We start from the raw sequence: 13,766 nt of genomic DNA, 5'->3' as shown, positions 1-13,766 counted from the left end.
CCTTATCCATCAAACCAAACCATCTGCTTAATGGTAAATTTTTCACATTCTTCAACATGTTTTTCAGTAGCATTTGTGTCAAGCCTCTGTGGTTCTAGTTCCACCAAATCTTCATTTGTCAACTCCTGGGTATGTGAACATAGCAACTCATTAAAGTCCCCTTCTGTCACATTTAGTTCAAGTTGTGTGCCTATCTGAAAAGATCATTAATATATTCATCTCATCCTCCACTTCCTCAGTAAGGTGAAAATTATTAACGAACATGGGGCATAAGTGTTTCCAAGCACATTCGTGTTCATATGCTTCATGCCAGGACGTATCAATATTCATTATAGCCATGTAAATATCATAGTCTTTCCAAAACTGTGTCAGTTTTAGAAAGACTGATTGTCTTCTGTTGCCATTATTGCCTGTATGATTGTTCATTTTAAATAATATTTTTTGAAGGATGGAATAATCCCTTAGTCTATTGGTTGAAGTATTGAAGCGGCATTTAGAGGTAGTAGATTACCTGGATATTACGTTTAAAATAATCCAGATCTTGTGGATTCCCAGGGGCATTATCAAGGAAAAGGAGAATTTTAAAAAGGTATAGCTAGTTCTGGTTGCAATAATTTTTAACCTTGGGAATGAAATAGTGGAAAAAATAATCTTTAAACAAAGCAAGTGTAATCCAGGCTTTGTTGTTAGTTTTCCAAATTACAGGTAGTGAGGCTTTGGTTATGTTTTTAAGAGCCCTTGGATTTTCAGAATGGTAAACTAGTAGGAGTTTGAGTGTGAAATCTCCTGAAGTATTTCCACCAAATGGGAAAGTGATTCGATCTTTTGAATCCTTAAAACCAGGCATACTCTTCTTTTCCTTTCTGATATATGTTCTATCACGCATCTATCACGATAAAAATGTTTCATTTGCATTAAAAATGTTGAGAGGTAGATAACCCTTTTCCTTGATAATTTCTACAAGTATCACAGAAAAATCTTTTGCAGCCATGGTATCTGTACTAGCTGCCTCACCACTCACTTTAATCTTATGTAAATTTGAATGAACCTTGAATTTATGAAACTATCTGTGGCTTGCAGTTAATGGTTCATCACAAACATTTTTTTTTTTTTTTTTTGCCTTGCTTGGCCTTCAAGTCTTTGAATAAACTCTTAGCCTTCTTTTGAATTAGTGTTAAACTAATAGACATTCGACATTGGTTCTGATCCTCTAACCACATAACCAAAAGATTAAAAAAACCTCTGACTCCAGTGTTCATGATAAAGGAAAAATTACTGTTTACTACCGAGAAACGGAAACAAATAAGCTGTAGGCAGAATCCTTTAATAAGAAAATAAAGAAAAAACAAAAACGAATTAAAACAAATTTACAATAGTAAATTTGTTTTAATTCGTTTTTGTTTTTTCTTTATTTAGTCTGGAGTAAACAGTAATTTTACCTTTATAACCAAAAGATGTTCCATTCCATCTACGACTTTTCCCTGCTTCTTACTAATGATGTTAATTGCATTACAATAGCACTTTTTACACATTCCAAGATTCATATTTTGTCCTTCAGAATTGTTGCCACCTTTGATTGATTCATGTCATACATATGCACAACACAATTTTCTCACCACCTTCACATTTCTTTATTATTTATACTTTCTTTTCCATTGTGATTGTATGATGCTTCTTACTAGCAACTTCTACAACTTTACTCTTGTGTTTATTGGAGATGATATAGGTTCATACTGTTCAAATAAAAATAACTGCCAATAATTCTGACTACATATGTACATCAAATGTGATATGCACTAACCTAACAAACTGATAAACAGTGACGGTTGTGCATGTACTACCACTGACCAACACCTTTGTTCATATCTCTGCAAGTTCATAAGTAGAGGAGTACCCATATTCACATCCTTAAAATTCTATATTTAATCTAAAATAACATATTTATGTTCATAAAATTTCTTTGAGGTATTGAGTAAAGGGTTAAACAGAACTTTAATATAATATAAACATAAAAATATAAAATCAAATATAATGATGTGCACTTAAAACTTGATAAACATAAAAAAAAAAAATAAAGATAAAAACATTAATAACACAATACATAAAGCAGAATAGTGTTCACTTAAAAGCTATATGCAGAAATGCATACAATTTCTGAATTATTTACATGTCTACATTAATATATAATTCTACTACCTCTATTACTGCACTCTCATTTGGAACAACTGATGAATGATGAACTGCACACATTGCATTATAGTCAGATCCAGAAGGTTGGGATAAATGTTGAAAAACAGTCCAGATCAGAAATTCTTAAACAACCAAAGTCCTTCAGGAACTGTTCCTGATAAATTGAGGCACAGATCTTTTTGAGTGCAATGACAATGATTGGGAGTGGATTTCTGCTCGCAGAAACACCATCAGTTTGCAATATATTTCATATTTCAGTTTTCATACTTAGGTTTGATCAATCTCTTCACATTAGTTAGACTGCTGATCAAGAAGATCTGAGTCTGGAGTTTTCTAGATTTTGCTGCAATGGTCAGTTTCAGATAGTTTCTATAGTATTCTACACCCCCATTTGATCCTTACATGTCAGTCAGAGTTATAAGTGTGTGTATGTGTGTGTGTGTGTGTGTGTGTTGTTGTTGTTGTTGTTTTTTTTTTTTTGGTTTTTAGGAGCATTAGCAACTAAGGCCATATTGCTCTGGGGATATGCGGTGGTCATTCCCTGACCTTTCCGCATCCTCCGTATTTGGTGGGCACGGGCTCGAACCCCGGTCTAATCAAGAAGCGTGTGCTACGCACTACTGCTCCTGCCCACCTGGCTACAGAGACGCCCGTGTGTGCGTGCACACATGTTGTTATATATTAGTAAACTCTTGCTCTTTTTTGTAGTTTTTGGTTTCAATTGCAGTTGAACATGCTTTTAAAATTCCACATCATTTACTTTAATTCACCAGACGGTTTCTGTTAAGGTATGATGATTACATGATTAAACCTTAGAGACAGTCTATAGTGGCCCGTTAAAGAAAGAAGCACATGAACTTTATTTTGGCTACAAATTAGGTGATCAGGACAAGAAGAGGGCTTCCTATACAAGCTGCACTAATTATGCTTTGCATCTTAGAGGCTATCTAAAATATAACACTGAAGTATTACTGCCATTTGTTGTTCCCATGGTTTGGAGGGAGCCAACTGATTATAGTGGAGTATGCAGACAGACTTCTGCTGGAAATTGATCATAGAGACTACTAACCATTACAAAAGAAATAAAATTTTTTTTTTTTTTAAAATGACAATTTTTTTATGCTCTTTATTGTAATACAGCCACTCCCCGACTTATGTAATACTCGACTTATGGAAATTCAACTTTACGTAAGTTTTTGCCGGCCGGTGCAAACTTAAAAAATCATGGAAATATATTTTGCATCCCATAGGAATAAATGGAGGTATCGTGAAAATATCATAATGTGAACCCAATAACACATTGGTTTTTTTTGGTAATTAGTTCCAAGAACTCAGAAGTTGAAATTTTTACTATATAACTAAGCTATTTATCTCTCTAAAAGGTCATTTTTATAATGGAAATTGCACTACACTTTCATCGTTATAAGAATCAATTTTGAATGCCTTTGTGATATTTTTCTAAAACACATTTCTGTAGGTCACTACCATAAAACAATAAAGACAATTTGCACTTTCAGGTTTATTGGGCTTTCCTGTTAGTGCATATAATTATAAATGGGTAGTAACTCAATCTTATTGCATTTGCAATAATTCCGATAACCGGAATTGTGTGGGTTTTTATGGTGAAATGTGTTCCCCCTTCACTGAAATCTTCAATCATATAAAAAACATAAATAAATTTTCAGAAAATCTTCTCTTCATTCCTATTTACCTATTACAATAATGAAGGGAAAGTGACCAATGGAAAGTGCAAGTGCTGGTAGTGCTAGGAAATGAAGAGAAATGAAGATGATTAATTAAGAAGCAGAACAAAGTTTACATCTATTGCACAGAATTAGGTCTTGCTGCTTGAACAGTTAATACTAGTGTGTGCATAAAAGAACACATTAAAGGATCAAAGTATTTCACACCGGGGTCAGTCCACCCCAACAGTGATCACAAAACAGTGTTCAGGTGCTATATTGAAGATGGAAAAGCTATTAATAATATGGATGGAAAATTTCCCTAAATGCCTATTTAGGGAATTTAGGGAAATTCCAACTTAGTAAAATTCAACTTATGTAGCGTTCCGCAGAACGCAACCCTTATGTTAATCGGGGAGTGGCTGTATTTGTTAAAATTCCATGAAAATTTTCAATAAGCATAACATGCATTCCTCTCCAAACTTGTGGGCTAGGCAATATCTGATTTCAAACTTGGATATTTTATGACCTTTTTTTTTTTTTTTATGTGAACCCCAAACACGAGAGGTATTAGAACCTATAGTACTTAGTACCATGCTTGGGTTGAAGGTTGAGAAGACGAAAGAAGATATTTGTTGACATTGGACTTGAACTTCTGTAGATTGTAATTTTCAGGAAATATGTATGAAGGAAGGTTGTTCCCGAAAATGGCAGTTGAATGAATAAATGAGGAAGATGAAAAGTTGGTTCTGTGGGTTTGAAGTTGGACAGTAAATGGATGTTGGCTGGTGGCGGCACGTGTTCGGACTGTTTTGAAAGAGAGAGCGGGAATTATAGAAGCCAATTCAGAAGAACAGTGCCCGTGGAAGTATCTGTAGCAGAGGCATCCAGCAGAAACAGTGCGTCTATGAGAAAGTGAGTGGAGAGACTCTGTTAGAGATGAATCATTAATTAACCTAACTGCCCTCTTCTGAATGGAATCAAGAAGCTTGAGAGAGGTTTTGGGGGCACCACCACAGATGTGGGAACAATATTCCATGGCAGGGCGGATTTGCGATTTATACAGAGTGAGAAGCTGTTTGGAAGAAAAGTAACGCCGAGAGCGAAAGAGAAAACCAAGTTTTTTAGATGCAGAGGAAGCAATATTTGTAATGTGCTTGTGCCAAGAGAGATTAGAAGTCAAGGTAATCCCCAAAAGAGATATATCATTTTGCCTAGAAATCAGAGTGTCACTAAAGATAAGCATAGGAGCAGAAGAATCCATTTTGTGAGATATAAGACAAGACTGAGTTTTAGAAGGGTTGAAATCAACTAAGTTGTCTTTGCCCCACCGGAGAATTACCTGAAGATCGGCATTTAAGGAATTGGCAGCAGATTTTCAAGACTTGAAGCTGATTGAGCAGGACAAGGTTTCTCAAAATGGAAAGTTGAATGCAATGTGCTATCATCGGCAAAACTATGGATAGGATTTCCATTCAATGGAAGAAGGTCATTAATATACAAGAGGAAAAGAGTGGGGGAAAGAACTGAACCTTGAGGGACACCTGCATTAGTGGAGAAGTTAGAAGACAGAGAGCCATCTACCATTACCCTCAGTGAGCAATCAGAAAGAAAACTGGATAACCAATTACAAAAAACTGTTGGCAAACCATGAGATGGAAGCTTGTTTAGAAGACCTTTATGCCAAACACGATCGAAAGTGTTTGAGATGTAAAGAGCAACTGCTTGTGTTTCACCGAACCTTTCCATTGAATTAGTCCATAAATGAGTAACATAAGCCAGAATATCAACAGTGGATCGACACTGACGGAATCCATACTGGCGATCGTCGATCAGACGGAAGGTTTCTAGGTAGTTTAAGAGTTGGCGGTTAATTGATTTCTCCATTACTTTAGAAAGAGTAGAAGTAATTGCAATGGGACGATAATTGGATGGGAGGGATTTGTCACCCTTTTTAGGAACTGGCTGGATATGAGCAAATTTCCAAGCAGAAGGAAAAACACCTTTCGAATAAGAAAGTGAAAAAAGGCGGCAAAGAAGAGGAGTAAGTTCAGGAGCACAGGTTTTGAGAACAAGTGGAGAAATACCATCAGGACCTGGAGCTTTCTTAGCATCAAGATTCATCAAAATCCTTCTGATATCCTTTTGACAGAAGACCACAGGAGGCATTGAATGGAGCGTGTTGGGAATGGTGGGAGGTGTTTTACCAAGATCATTAATACATGAGCTGGAAGAAAAATGGGATGCTAGCAGGTCAGCTTTATCCTTGGCTGAAGTGACAACAGAACCATCTGGTTTGGACAGAGGTGGGAGCAGAGATGGGCAAAAGTTGTGGCCAATAGCTTTGGCAAGAGACCAGAATGCTCGGCTACCATTAGGGCAAGAAGCAAGTTTTCTACTCTTAGCCTGTTCAAACTCTAGTTTGGACTGATTAATAACTGCTTTACAATTGTTGCGAGCTTTGGTGTAGGCAGAAAATGAAACTGAAGAATTAGAAACAAGCCAATTACGATATGCAACATTCTTCTCTTGGACAGCCTTAGCACATTTATTGGAAAACCAAGGTTTAAATAAAGGATGAGATTTTAAAGTGGAGTGTGGGATAAAGGATTCCATTCCTGCAAGAATAATTTCACTGACACGATCTGAGCAAACGTTGACATCAGAAGTTTTGAAACAGTAATCAGACCAAGTAGAAAAGAAGTCTAGCAGGTTATCCCATTTTGCATTCTTGTAATGCCAAACAATACGAGGTTGGGAACAGCCATGAGATAAAGGTTCCATTGGAGAAGAGACAATCACCAAGTTGTGATCTGAAGTACCTAAAGGGCCCTCTCACTTCGACCTTGTACTTAGAAGGGTTGTTTGTGAGAAAAAGATCAAACGTATTGGTTGTATGATTAGGATTGTCCGGTATTCTTGTAGGTAAATGAACAATCTGTGCTAGGTCATTAGTAATTGCAAAAGCCTCAGCATCTCAACCTGCTGGGTCGGTGTGACTAGAAAATGGAAGCCAGCTGGAGTTGTGAACATTAAAATCACCAAGGAAAATTACCTCACTGTTAGGAAAGTTAGACTGGAGAAAGTCAAATTGCAAAGAGAGGAAGTCAAAGAGCTCCAAGTGATTAGTGGAGTTGGGAGAACGGTAGAGACAACAGATGAATTTGACACAATGAGGTAGAGAGATTTTAAGCCAGAGAAGATCACAGAGAGGAGATTCCAAATTGCCAAGTCTCTGACAGGGAATATCAGAACGGACATATGCACAAGTACCACCTTTGAGGCGAAAGGAATCATACAGCAAATAATTTGGACATCTGAGATGAGCAGTAGTTGAATCAACCAATAACTGAGATTCAGTCAGAAAAAGTACATGGGGTTTGGAAGACTGCAAGTGGAAATGGACATTGTTGAGATTAGAATTGAGACCATGTATATTTGTGAAATGAATTAGGAAGTCCTTGGGAGGTTTAGATCTTTTCGCAGATAAGCCTGCTCTATTATTTTGACAATTCATGGTGTATTCAATAGTAAGAAAAAAGTGGGTGGGACATGCTGTATGAAGTAATGAAATTTTTGGATATGGCGTACATGTGGTAAGAATATACCCAGATCCTTGACATAAAGTGGCCTCGACAATGCTCCCCGCATACACACTACTCGGACTCCCTCCAGTGACTATCTGGCAGAGTAGAGGTAGCAAGATTATACACTAGCTGATCCGGAAGCCTCCTAGAGAGTTACCAATAGGTTTGGTCCGGTGTACTAACTAGCGGCCGGCCTGCGAACACCGTTTTAGAGCTGTACCCTCGAAATGTAAGGAATATTGGATCTCGCCACGACATTCATCATAACCTCAAAAATCATCAATCATACTGCAGGATGGAAGAGATAGGGAAGGGTTGGCTGGACCTTAGCTCTAGAGACTAAACATGGGTTCCACCACTTCCAGCCTCCAATAAGCAAAGTGGTGGTATTTCACCGGTTGATGAGAGTCATCTACCACCTAGTACTGCCTGGTAACACAGAGGGGCGGCGTTCCTCCATGTGGTGTGGGCGCCACACCTTGACCCCTGCTTATGTTGGTTCACACCTGGGTGGTCACCCACCATGTACTTGTGCATGGAGGTCATACCCAGGATTACTAACAATCCCACCATCGTGAAGGTGCAAGCAGAGGATTTGGCTGTCATAGACCGTCCGGACTTCACCGAAATTGGGTCCACTTGACTTGAGTGTCACCCGAATATCAGTTTCATCAGCGTTTTAGACTCCCAGGTAGCAAGTACAGCTTGTCTGGCATATCTGAGAGAATGTCTGTGACAACCTCAAGGACCATAAGCTTGACTTGTAAGCTTGACTTCTGTGCCAGCAAAAATAATGGGGTCAGTAGTTAAAGAAGTACCGCAATGCAGCATTATTTTGACAGGAATGCAATTATATGGCAAACAGGAAGGCAGTTACATGAATTTGTTAAAGGGAATCTGTTCCACATGAATGGCTGCTGTAAATATTGGAGCCTAGTACTGGGGGCAAGTTATTTGCTATGGTTGGTCGAATGGCAGAAGATAGAGAATAGTTATTAATGGGCACTGCTTTTTGTGGTTTAATATTATGAGCAGAGAGTCTCATCAGATTGGTGTTAGGTTCCCAACTGTTTTAATATTTATTAATAATACTGATGTAGGCATTTCCAGTTTAATATCTAATTTCTCTGATGATATAAAGATGGGAAAGGTGTTTAATGACTATAATCAGGGTATACTACTTCAATAAGTACTGAATTAATTAGGCACATGGGCAGAAAAGTGAGCAATGATAAATGCAATGATAAATGCAATACTTTGCATTTATCATTGGAGATAAATTTAGGAGTCAAGAATTCCACAATAACATACCATTTAGGTAGTATCAAATTAAAGGTCGTGGAGAATGCAAAATCTAGGGGTAACTGTTCATTCCAACAAATTTCTCTGAGCAATATAGACAGGTGCTGCTAGGACAGCTCATGTGGTTCTGTCAATTACATATAGGAATTTTGTGGTAGACACAAAAAGGTGATTATCCTTTGGTATAAGGCAAAAATTAGGTCCATACAGGTTTGGAAGCCTCATTTGAGGAAAGAATATCCCTTGTATATCCTTTGGAACTGAACAATTTTAGCTAGAAATATGGGAATTATGTAAATTTCAGCATATGGAAATTTAGCAACTGTGAGGAGACCTGACTGACATGTTTAAGACTTAAACAGGTGGGGTAAACAAAATGGTGATGGCATCTTTACTATTTCTCAGCAGATACACATAAAGAGGCATAAATTTAAACTGGAAAAGGATGAAATATATGTGCAGAAATTTGCTTTCAGAGTAACTAATCGCTGGAATTAACTTCCACCTGTGTTGCAGAAATAGGTAGTTTGAATAAATTTAAAGAATGACTGGACAAATTATTAAAAGTGATAAGCAAACAAAGTGGACAATTATTTATTATTTTTTTTTTATGATAATTTTAAAATCTAACTACCAGGGGATGGCAAAGTAGAGGTAACCATTGCAAGCAGAATCATCTTAAACAATATCCTTCATCAGATCATCTATTACAAAAGGAGAAGAGATGGCACTTATACTTCAGGTGTAGGGCCTCTGCACATGGGAATTCCATTCATCATTCATTACACCTACTGTTACATTCTCACTGTACTTCCAGTATTTATTCAGGATTATCAGAAAGCTACCTAATACAATTATGCTTTTTATGCGTTATCATTTTAATGTTTTTATCTTTATTTCCTTTAAAATTTATTGCATTTTACTTATAAATTATTACATGTAATCCAATATTTTTATGTTTACATTATATTAAAGTTCTATTTATTTGTTTGGTCTTGAGACTCAAAGAACTTTTACTGATTTCACTCCCAACTTCCAAGGTTTTTATCACTAATCTATTTCTGATTAATTTGTGTAGTTTTTAAGCTAAAAAAAGTCCATAATGTGCTAAAACTTCCTTAAGTTTCATTTCTGAAGCTGTTTGATTTATAGATTGTACCTTGATTGTAGTCAGTCCAGTCTGCTGCTCTTTTAAGTAGAGTACATAAGAAAGAATTGGTCCATTTGGAAAGAGAGGTGGATTCCAGCTCACAGACACCTGTGTTGATCCAATGGCAGTAATTCGAGTTATACTTGGGGAACTAGAAGGAACTACAGCAGAAAAGTGTATCACTGAATAAAACTGCAAATGAATGATTTTCTATGAATTTTGTTACATGCAATTAAGCAATACATATGCATAAATTACCAAGTTTGGTGAAAATTTTATGGAAATAAAAATAACTGAAATAAACTACAGTTAGTGTATAACATGAATTGGAAGTCAGAACAATTTTGGTTATTATTCTGACTGCCAGTTCATGAAGATATTGGCTATTTTAAACCATGTGAAATATCACTTGACAATCAAGTTATACAGACCAAGATTATATCAGAAATTGGAATAATATAAAATAAAGTCAGCCATTACTGGCCAGTATCTTCAATGGCTGTTTACACTTTAACTTAATTGGCATTATTTACAAGCTGACTGGGCTACTTACTTAATTCATAATTACCAAATTAACGAAAGTTACATCATCTAAGTCCTCTTTGTTTTCTTTCTCATTCCCCCTATTTTGTTCACAGCTTTAAAATTTATTTTACAGTAATATGTTTGCTTTCTTCTTTCTCTTTGTATTTTATTTTCAATGTCATTTATATTCTAGCTACACTCTGCTTCTGTGCACATGCTAGCATAGTTCTTCCTCTTATATATTTTTAAAATTTTTTTCTAAAATTGGTCTTCTATTCTAGGTATTAAACATTCATTTGGATGCTTTTTTTTTTCATTGGTATGGAGGTTTGAAAGGTTACTTGTTCCAGATAGTTATTTTGGCAGTAGTCCCTTGAAGATGTTGGCAATGTTAATATATCTACACAAAATATATTAATAATGATAACTATATCATTAGCATTAGAATTACCATTAGTAGAAGTATACGATGCAAAACAGCAAGCTTATGCAGAATCAGCCAAAAAAAAAACACGCTCCCATTTCACCCCTCCGTTCGTTCCAAATACCTGTCCAGTGCAGCCTTATTATATAGGCTATCAACTTTCACAACAAAAGATGGAAGTCTGTTCCACCAATCAACTACCCACTGGCTAAAGGCAAACTTCCGCACATCTATCCTACAATTGTCTTTCCTCAATTTGAATTTATGCCCTCTCAGGTGATTATTCTGAGCAAGAGAAAGAATCCCATCAGCATTGAGCATGCTCAAACCATTCAAGGCTTTATACACTTTATACAATCAGATCACCCCACAGGTGCCTAGTCTCCAGACACTGTAATCTGCAAAACGTAAGCTTTTCTTCGTAAGAGCAACCCTTTGTTCCATTCACTAATCTTGTTGCCCTTCTCTGTACTCATTCCAACAGCTGTACATCCTTCTTAAAATTAGGCCTCCAGACCTGTATACAGTACTCAAGGAGTGGCCTGACCATTGCCTTATACAAGGTAATAATCACCTCCTTATCCCTGCTAGAAAAATTCCTCTATATCATTGACAAGCCACCATGAGCTACTCTTGCAGCCATCTGCACTGCTTAGAAAACTTCATATCTGCCTGCACAATTACCCCCAGGTCCTTTTCATTCTCTACCCTGTCAGTGTAGTACCACACAGTTGATATGTTACTCTGGGGTTACTGCTTCCCATATGTAGTACAGGTGACCCCCCGCTTAACGCTGATCATTCGTTCCGGAAAAACAGAGCGCTAAGTGAATCCGCGCTAAGCGAGCGCCGCTTTCCCATAAGGTAACATATGTATTTGTGAGCTGCGGTCGGTGCCATAGGATATTTCCTAATCAATAATAAACGGTAATGAAAAGATGCACAAATGTCGGTCAAAATATTTAATATTCAAATATTTGCACATATAAAATATTCTGCATTACATACGTATAATTATGTGGTAACTACTTGCGTCTCAAAAGTAAACAAAATTCCAATTAGAATAATGAATTTAATTGATTTAATTTAATGGATGAATTTAATCATGAAAAATGTGTGGATTTTGAGTTGAACTTTGGCCGTCTTCCAAATAAACTAAAAGGGGGTATTAATTTTAAATGGCCCGCAGCGTTACCACCCAACAATAAAATCAACCGATCCTTCGCCGCTTTGAAACTTGGCATGTTTTATGTTCTTTCAATATGAAACTTCTTTTAGGCATTCGTTTCCACAAAAGTCCTGCTTCATCTATGTTAAAAACTTGTTGAGAAGTATAACACATAATACCCCTCTTCAATAATTTTAACAAGTTCTTTTTTGAAAGTTTCGGCTCCTTAATCTGCACTAGCGGCTTCTCCCGGGATTTTAAATCTATTCTACCAGTTTTAAATAATTCCACATTTTTTTTTTTAGGCGAGTTTTCTTCAGGTCATCGTATTGGCTAATCTCTTTCTCTCTCTCTCTCTCTCTCTTTTTAATATTTAACTTAACTGAATTCTGCATTGGAATATTATCTTCAAAAAAATTAGTCTTTCCATTTCAATCCTAATAGCCGGTCTAGTCCTAGTTGCTTGCAGTGGAACAGCTATCTTTCCCGCTGCTAAAATTAATTCTTTATTTTTTCATAATTGTTCTTACAATTAAATTTGCGAGTCCTAAATTATGGCACACATCCGCTTGTCGTTGACTGGAATCGATTCGCTTCAAAACGTCTAATTTAATTTTCAAATTCAGTCTTTTTCTTACATTTATAGTCTTCGTACTGCACCCAGACGTTGTTGCATTTTCATTCCTGTCGGTCATTATTAGCTCTTCGAAAATATAACTGCGTTGGTTGAATTAATTATGATACAATGTTCAAGTAAACTGTCCGTTACGCACGATGTCTAATACTGTACTGAGTGATGACTAACTAGACTTTGGATAAATGCATATAACGCAAATATTACAAGCAATATATTTGATCATTTTTTAAAATGTTGATCTCGGAACTACGTAACAAGTGACTGTACTTAAATTAGCGTGAGAGAAAATTTCACTGAGCGTGGGAAAATTGCTCAAGTCGGCGTGGGAAACGTTTTAATGCTGTTTTGCTGTTCATTTTCAAGCTATCGACTCCATCAAATGAAACGATTTCGTTAAATATTTCAAAAATGTAATCTGTAAAAGAGCGTTATAGTGATCTGTGACAGCGTTATAGTCAGATACGGGTTATAATATAAGAACAGCGTTATAGCGAATCAGCGTAAAGCGAACCGCGTTATAACGGGGGCCTGCTGTACTTTAAATTTGTCAATGTTAAACTTCACTTCCCACCTCTCACAGCCCATCTGTTCAACTTTTCTAAATCCTGTTGCAGCAGCATACTGTCATTAGTGTCCTTAACAACCCTGTCAAACCTTCTTATCGTCTGCAAATTGGACATTAAGCCTGATATACAAACTCGTCTGCAAACTTGGACATTAAGCCTGATACACAAACTCGTCTGCAAACTTGGACATTAAGCCTGATATACACACTCGTCTGCAAACTTGGACATTAAGCCTGATATACAAACTCGTCTGCAAACTTGGACATTAAGCCTGATATACAAACTCGTCTGCAAACTTGGACATTAAGCCTGATATACAATCATCAATATCATTTATAAATACAGAAAACAACAATGGACAACACGCTAAACCCTGAGGGACTCCACTAATAACATTAGTCCACGAGAAGCAGTCCATTGATTACCACTCTCTGTTTTCTCCCACTCAACCATACCTTTATCCATAGCAGCAATTTGCCTCCAATGCCACACTGCTCCAATTTATGCAGCAGTCTGCCATGTTCAACAGTATCAAA

The 13,766-nt window shown here is 36.7% G+C and overlaps 1 protein-coding gene across 1 annotated transcript in view; it reads right to left on the bottom strand.

Moving 5' to 3' along the window:
• LOC150091323 (proto-oncogene tyrosine-protein kinase ROS-like) overlaps positions 1 to 13,766 on the bottom strand; it is a 712,204-nt gene that overhangs the window by 636,945 nt on the left and 61,493 nt on the right. Inside the window, exon 5 of the mRNA XM_090389969.1 lies at positions 9,921 to 10,072. Within this exon, the coding sequence (XP_090246095.1) occupies positions 9,921 to 10,072 (152 nt within the window). The remainder of the gene's footprint in view (positions 1 to 9,920; positions 10,073 to 13,766) is intronic.

This window comes from Mastigoproctus giganteus, chromosome 1 (assembly GCF_048544385.1).
Source record: "Mastigoproctus giganteus isolate SK-2022 chromosome 1, ASM4854438v1, whole genome shotgun sequence".
Classification (NCBI taxonomy): domain Eukaryota; kingdom Metazoa; phylum Arthropoda; class Arachnida; order Uropygi; family Thelyphonidae; genus Mastigoproctus; species Mastigoproctus giganteus.
Note: the sequence above shows the minus strand (reverse complement) of the source record. Positions and strands in the feature narration are given on the sequence as shown.